This window comes from Lygodium microphyllum, chromosome 22 (assembly GCF_053477565.2).
Source record: "Lygodium microphyllum isolate KBCC chromosome 22, Lygodium_microphyllum_v1.1.10, whole genome shotgun sequence".
NCBI lineage: Eukaryota > Viridiplantae > Streptophyta > Polypodiopsida > Schizaeales > Lygodiaceae > Lygodium > Lygodium microphyllum.
Genome location: NC_141156.1, coordinates 60,887,338 through 60,895,251, shown reverse-complemented (window position 1 = coordinate 60,895,251; position 7,914 = coordinate 60,887,338). Strand labels below are relative to the sequence as shown.

General features: G+C 42.5%; 1 protein-coding gene across 2 annotated transcripts; it reads left to right on the top strand.

Annotated features, from left to right (window-relative positions):
• The first annotated feature begins 3,210 nt into the window (after positions 1–3,210).
• Positions 3,211–5,567, top strand: LOC148017204 (uncharacterized). Of its 2 annotated transcripts, none has more exons than XM_087663280.1 (2): positions 3,211–4,764; positions 4,855–5,567. In XM_087663280.1, exons 1-2 carry the CDS (start codon positions 3,780–3,782, stop codon positions 4,980–4,982), a joined length of 1,113 nt encoding a protein of 370 aa, XP_087519406.1. In that variant the 5' UTR covers positions 3,211–3,779; the 3' UTR covers positions 4,983–5,567. The 2 variants fall into 2 exon arrangements, with proteins under 2 accessions (XP_087519406.1, XP_087519405.1); XM_087663279.1 differs by having other exon boundaries at positions 3,211–3,581; positions 3,756–5,551.
• Positions 5,568–7,914: the final 2,347 nt, after the last annotated feature.

The window sequence follows — 7,914 nt, the reverse complement described above, 5'->3', positions numbered from 1 at the left end:
TGAGGTAGCAGAACGGAGTAGCTGAAAGAAAGAACAAGGTTCTGATGGAAGCTGTTAGGGCCATGATGAATGAAAAGCATATGCCGCTTTACTATTGGGCAGAGGCTGTTATGACAGCCGTATACATTTTGAACAGGACTCCCACTGCAGGTATTCATGAGATGACACCATTTGAGAAGCTGTATGGCTATAAGCTGGATGTAAGTCACATGAAAGTCTTTGGCTGTCTTGCTTATGTGCATATTCCAGATGAGAAAAGGAAGAAGCTGGATCCCAAAGTGCATAAGTGTGTTTTCATTGGATATTCGCAGGAGAAGAAGGCATACAAATGCTATGATCCCTCTACCAGGGAGACTTTGGTAAGCAGGATGTTATCTTTGATGAGATGGGCTCTTGGTATGTATCACCAGTTGCAGTGCCATCGGATATGCCTTCCACTCATGTCTCTACCGTTGATTTACAGCAGAGCACTGCTATGACAGGACCTCGTAGTCAGATAGTATCCCCATGGACATGGAGAATGAGGAGCTCGCTGTCCACTGACACCAGTATGTCAGTGAGGGGGAGACATGATGTCTTGGACACCAAAGGAAAAGAGAAAGTTATTGAGGATGCATATGGTATGATGACACCTGGCAGAATGACTTCTGGCTATGAGTCTACTGATACTTTAGACAATGAACTTGGTATTCCGACTGTCTATATGCCTGAGCAGGTATATTCCGCCTCATGAGAGAGGGGAATCGAGTAGTGCACCACAGCTTAGACGCTCGCAAAGGGTCAGATACCCTATTGACAGGTTGACATACAGTGGTTACTCCTCAAAGCATTATGCTTACATGACAAAAGTGATGGAGGTCAAAGAACGAGGTACATATGCTGAAGCAGTGAAAGATGAGAACTGGTGTGTAGCCATGGATGAAGAAATGAATGCCTTGGCTGAAAATAAGACATGGGATTTAGTGCCACTGCCTGAAGGGAAAAAGACCATTGGCTGCAAATGGGTCTACAAAATCAAATGCAAGTCAGATGGCAGTGTGGAGAGATACAAAGCCAGGTTGGTCACAAAGGGGTATGTCCAACAGTATGGACTTGATTATGAGGAAACATTCAGCCCTGTTGCCAAGATGGCAACCATTCGCACTGTGATTGCCTTGGCTGCTGCTAAAGGCTGGAAATTGCAGCAGATGGACTTTAAGAATGCATTTCTTAACGGTGACCTAGCAGAGGATGTTTATATGGTTCAGCCGGAAGGGTATGTTCACCCTGATTTTCAGCATTATGTATGTAGGCTGAAAAAGGCATTGTACGGACTGAAGCAGGCTCCGAGAGCTTGGCATGCTAGGATCAGTAACTACTTGCAGAGATTGGGTTTTGCTGTTGGCAGGGCTGATCACAGCCTATTTACAAAGAAGATTGACAATGGCTTGGTAGTGCTGGTCATATACGTTGATGATTTGATAATTACTGGTGATGATGACTTGGGCATACATCATGTAATGAAGATGCTGAAATCTGAATTTGACATGAAAGACCTAGGAGAATTGAAGTATTTCTTGCGCATTGAGGTAGTTCCAGCTGACAATGGGTTATGGCTGATGCAGAAGCACTATGCCATGGAGATGCTAAAGAAGTATGGCATGGCTGAATGCAAATTGTTGGATATACCTCTTGATCAGAATGTCAAGCTAGACATGAACACTGGGGTTGAAGTAGAGGATGTGACTATGTACAGGCAGATGGTTGGCAGCTTGATTTACTTGACCATCACTAGGCCTCACTTCCGCTATGCTGTAGGGCTCATAAGCCAATTTATGCAGAAGCCTAGAAAACTGCACTTGGATGCAATTAGACGCATTATGAGATATGTTAAGTCCACTGTAGAGTATGGGCTGTTCTATGTCAGAGATAAGCCCTTGATATTGACTGGATATATGGATGCAGATTGGGCAGGTTGCTTATATGACTGTAGATCTACGAGTGGATATGCATTTGGATTTGGTAGCGGCATGATTAGCTGGAGCAACAAGAAGCAGCCTATGGTTGCTTTGTCGAGTACTGAGGCAGAGTACAGGGGTGCTGCATTGGCAGCATGCGAGATTTCATGGTTGCTCAAGTTGATGGCTGATTTGGACATACAGGTAGATGCTCCAGTGAAGTTACTATGTGATAATCTGAGTAGTGTACACCTGGCTATGAATCTAGTCTATCATGCCAGGACGAAACACATAGAGGTACACTACCATTTCATCAGAGAGATGGTTCTTGCAGGAGGAGTTGATCTTATGCATGTGAAGACAGATGAACTGGTTGCGGATATCTTTACCAAGTCCTTGGGTAAAGATAAATTATGTGGTTTTAGGCAGATGCTTGGAGTACAGATGTTGTCTTGAGCTTGAGGGGGAGTGTTAGAATATCAAGCTCTTTCATATGTGTTTGACCACATAACTAGTCTAGCTATATTAGTCAGGTATGTTAAATAAGTCGGTACTCTAGTTTTTATGGTTGGTGTGAATGGTCCTTCTGGACTTGTAAATACTTAACCTATGTCTTTTCAGTAAATGGGTTGAATGAGAGAGGAAGCATGTTGCTTCACTCTGTGTGTTGCTCTCTATCTGCATCCATGAAAGCTAACATTGCCTCTGCCGCTTGTGAATAAGAGCGGGGCGGCTCTAAGGAACATAATTTCCTCCATTATTCCTATCTAAAAGCGTGCACACAAAAAGATCACTATGGTAATCACTTTATAGACGTGATGTTGCCACTTTATAGTTGAATCGACATTTCCATTGATTACCACGTGGAAAATCTATTTTCATCAAGACCAGCATGGTTAAACCACTAAAGTCCATCATGTGGAGGCTTTCAAAAAGGCCATCCCAAAATAGGTCTTTTGGAATGGTCGACCAAACCTTCATATGTGTGAGTTTAGAGAGTTAGGTTACCACAGTTGAAGGTCAGTTAGGCTACCACAGTTGAAGGTCAGTTGAACCGGAATCACTCACACCACAATTTGTTGTTTGCAAGGGCTATGAACCCAGCCTTAGTGGAGGGGTAGGTGAGAAACAAGGATGGTGCTTTTCTTTTGTGGGTTTTAAAGGCATTCTCCTTTGTCTGGACCAAGGAACAGGCGACACGTGGAGGGAAAGGGGTCAAACGGAACTAACGTAGTCATGCATCCGTTCTTCGTGTCAATTGACCGGAGAGAGAGACGGGGAGAGAGAGATGTGTCTGCCTTGATCTTCACACTTGTGTCTTTCATCCCTTCGATCCTCAAAGAAGTGCTCGTCTCTCTTCTCTCTTCTCTCTTCTGTACTCGCATGTTCCTCTCAAGAAGCTGACTCTTCCGATCTGTACTCTGAAATTGGGTCTTGCATTCTCATAACACATACATTGGATCAATCCTTGCTTCACGTCTGGAGTTCCTCCCGCTCCATCTTTACTAATTTGGGGCTCCCTGCATGATAAAGCACCTATGCTCCCTCTTCAATCATTGGATTCATCAATCTGACTGAGCCTCCTGCAACCATCGCCTCATCGGATTCATCATCTGGATGAGTCTCCTACAACCATTGCAGTGAGTAAGTAGATTCAATTCTCTGAGCATTCATATGCTTTAAGCAAGTCAATAGTATACCCATCACATGCAGAGATGCTTGAGCGGGTTTGAGTTTTGCAATTTAATAGTACCTCCATTAGAGCACAGAGCCTTGAGGGTCTGAGTTTTGCAATTTAATGGTATCTCCATCAAGCAGAGCGGCTTGAGGGTCTGGTTGCCAATGGATCCTTCGAATTCTGACGAGAAGTCAGATGTCTTGAAGGCTGTAAGGTCTCTCGTCGAAGCTGCCCAGCATTTACAAGAGGATCCGGCAAACATCGAGGGCGTTGAGGCCCTCATTCAGAGGTTGAAGCAGCACCTTGCCCAGGAGAAGCAGACCTATGCTTTTGCGCGACAGAATTCTGAGTCACGCAACAAGCTCGAAAGCCTCCAAAACTTGGTCCAGTACCTTGAAGGGCAAGTGCAGAGGGCTCGAAAGGCCACACACAGGAGGGGCCTGAAATATTATCTGGCTGGCATCTCGAACAGGGTCTTGGGTCCGGAAATGGGCAGAATTGGGCAGTCTATGGAGTCCGAGCTTCAATCATGGCTCGATCAACAGGGTGTTCGGGAGCTTGCAAACATGATCCACAACAGCTCCGAGGATGATCAAGTGCATGCTCTGGCTTCTTTTGAAGCTGTTGTAAGAAAAGGGTACGATCCTCAACTTCAGGACACTATCCTGTCAGCTGGGTTAGTTGAGAAGTTGGCATCCTTGCTACAGCCAAATGCTGCAACATGGAGAGTACAGAAAGAAGCAGCTTTTGCAGTGGCTGCACTCTTGGATTTCAACAAGGATATATTTGTTAGTCTGGTTCTCATGGCTGGGTTTGTGGGAAAAATACTTGGCTTGATGGATTTGCAGTCGGAGGAACAGCTCATGACACTTGTGTGTGTTCTGAAGAGCCTACTCTCTGCTGGCCATACAGTGTTTGTTGATGAGATCTATGCACAAGATGGAGTCCAAACAATAGTGAATCTCTTGGACCATCAGAACCATACTGTACAACATGCAGCAATGGACTGCGTGTTTGAGATGGCATATCATGGGAGAGTAGAAGTGGTGCAGAAGATGTTTGAGCTTGAAGTGATCAAAAAGCTTGTGAAGCTACAGCATGCAAATGCCATCAGGGACCTACCAGGTGCCGTGTCTGACATCAACTCAGGTCTCGAAATATCCAACTCGACCATGGCTGCTGTTAGTGCAGGGCATCCATTTGCAAATGCTGTAACAAGGTTTGCCTTACATCTTGCAGTTGGGACAGGGTTACGGAAAAGAGAGAGGCGGTCCTTGAAGCAAGAGTTTTTGAAGCAGATTAAGGACATAATGCAAGATGATGCAGAAGTAGCTAATATAACTGCAGAAGTACTTTGGGCACCATAGTCTGGCTACTCTGTGAACAATCTACCCATCACAGAAAAAGTCACACCTGGTAAGCATTTTTGGGTGTCCGAGGCTGCCAGCTTTTTAACTTCAAGTGCTACAATTGAAGCACATTATATTCTTTATATTGTTTCTCATCATATGTGATTATTTGGAATGCAGAGGGTGAGTAGACTGTAAGATAGAGCTCTAGAGTTTGTCAATACTAGGCCAAGGTCAAATAAATATGTAAGAAGAAAAGGATTCCAATGTTTGGGTCTGTCTCATTTAGTTTTTAAACTCTTTGAATCTCATTCATATACTGTATGTACAAGAAAACATGTTGGATGTTTTGAGTGTCCTTTTTGCTAGTGGGTTTGCATACTGTGCCTTAATGGAGGACTCATGTGTGTGCACTTAGAACACAAATTTTAGGAAGTTTTTCATTGGTTTTACGTGGTGTGGTGTAAGGAAGTTTTCTTGAAGTCCTAGAGCTGGTGACAGACTGGTGCTATTCAAATAGTAGACCTGTAAAGCATGGCTATGGCATTGCTCTCCTTGAGATGGTGTGATAATCATGGGATCAGCTCATGTTCTAATGTATTACAATATCTGTGTAGCCAGTCCATCAGTCCTATGGCTGTAAAGTGGCAAGAATAAGCATTCACTAGACTTTACCTGATAAAAAGCATACAGGACCACAATGTCTCTTTAAAGCTTCGAACTCTGAATGCTTCATTTAAAAATTTTGGAGCAGCAAGTCAAGATAATCTTATCAGCTTAGCCGATACTATTTTTATCCATTTTTATGACAGCTTCTACTGGAGTAAATTTGTTTTACCACCACTAGTATGTACAGCTGCAGAAGAAATCAGCTTTTAGATGAATTTAAACAATATTGCAATTCTCGCATGTGAACAAACCCATCCATAGTCACAGTACTTTAGGGGTTGCACATGAATATGTTTTCATGGAAGGTTTTGTATTCAGATTATGTACAGGATTTTTCTGCAACAGGCCCAAAAGCTTTTACCTGCCCTAGAATCATCCATGCCCCATCTTCAACTTGTTGCACACACAGTGTTGCACAAGAGCTGATCATTATTCTTCTCCTGCATATGGAGTTGTAGGTTAGGGTCCAGGGCTTATCAGGAGCACGAAACCAAATTTTCAATAGTTATCATATTGAGTCAAGTTTGTGCTTTGTGTTTGTTGATGTGCTTAAATATACCAGTCAAATCTTCAAATGTGAGCTGTAGGGAGCATGCATCACTTCCATTGTAATCTTCATGACTGACATGAGCAAGAGCTTTCAACGCAGGTTACTTTGTGATTTAAAAGGGCACAATTTGCAGCCTGATTAAATCAATGCTCTGCATTCAGCTCTAGAGTGCATTTTCATGTTAGTGAACTGTGTGGTCGTGGGGATGTAGAAAATTGACAAAGGCATGGTCAGTGCATCAAAAAAGAGCTAGAAGTCAAGTTCCAAGGGGAGTTCTTGGTCTTAATAGGAAGGGCTTGAAGATGAGATTCCCCTTAGTCTACTCATTGATGTTGAGGTTGACCCTTACTTGTGGTAGAGCATTGAAAGAAGCTAGATACTTGCTTTTGTGGCCACATTGTTATTCCATATTATTATTGCAAGAAAAATGGCATTTAAGGTTAAGGAAGGGACAATCTTAGAGATAAGGACGTTCCAAGCATTATTAAAAAAGTTATGAACTTCATGACAAAGAAAATTTAGAGTGAAATATCATAAGATATTTCTATTAGATATACTATGCTATAGTCCCATGAAAATCCTTTATTTTCATGCCTCTTCATCAACCACTATTAAATGGGAGTGCTCCTCAAGAAAAGTGGAGGGTATGCATGAAGGCTATTGTGCCTCTTGTGCACTAACTATTAGAGGTAGTAATTGTGGTAGATATGGTAATGATCGTCATGGCAGGATGCACATTAGGCTAGGCCGACGTCTAGATCTTGTGGGCAAGGTCATAGAAAATACGGTGGCTCTAGATCATCTTGTATATATATCATTGTTGCTTGCAGTAGGGTCATATTTGGCCATAACACCATAAAATGCATCAACATAGGTGAGATAAGGGCAAGGGAAGGTCAACATGACTACCCTTCGCTTGGTTTTGGCCTTGATTGCGTAGATGAATGTTGTTTTATCCTAGATGGATGTTAAGATGACTTTCTTACATGGGGACTTGCATAAGGGTTAAGATGACTTTCTTACATGGGGACCTATATAAGGACATCTATATGTAGTAGCCTAAGGGCTTTATGGAAAGAGTAGGAAATACCTAGTGTGTAAGTTGAGGAAGAGTCTTTATGGACTTAAGTAAGCACCTAGGGTGTGGTATCACAAGTTTAATGTATTTATGTATTCATAGGGTTATTTTGGCAATGATATAGATCCATGTCTTTACATGAAGAAGACTCATGATGGCAATGTTATTATTTTGGTACTATATGTTGATAACATGCTAATTGCTGGGAGTGCTCATGCTAAGTTGGATGCTTTGAAGACTCAGCTTAGGAAGAGCTTTGAGATGAAGAATATGAAGCATACTTCTCATATATTTGGTATGTACATTATATACAATCACTCTTAAGGGAATCTACCTGTCACTGTAGGAGTATATTCATAAAGTACTTGAGGTGTTTCATATGCAGGATGATAAGCCGATTGGCACACCTTTACCTTCTCATATGAAAGAGTCATGAAGATTGTCCCTAGTTCGATGATGAGAGAGCTAAGATGGCCAAGATCTTATATGAGTCCGTAGTGGGTAGCTTGATGTATGCCATGATAGCCACTAGACTTGACATAACATTTGTAATAGGAGTTGTGGCTTTTATATGGCAACACCTAGGAGCCGACATTGGGACGTTGTGAAGGATATGATGAGATACCTTAAGGTCATTGCAAACTTATGTCTTT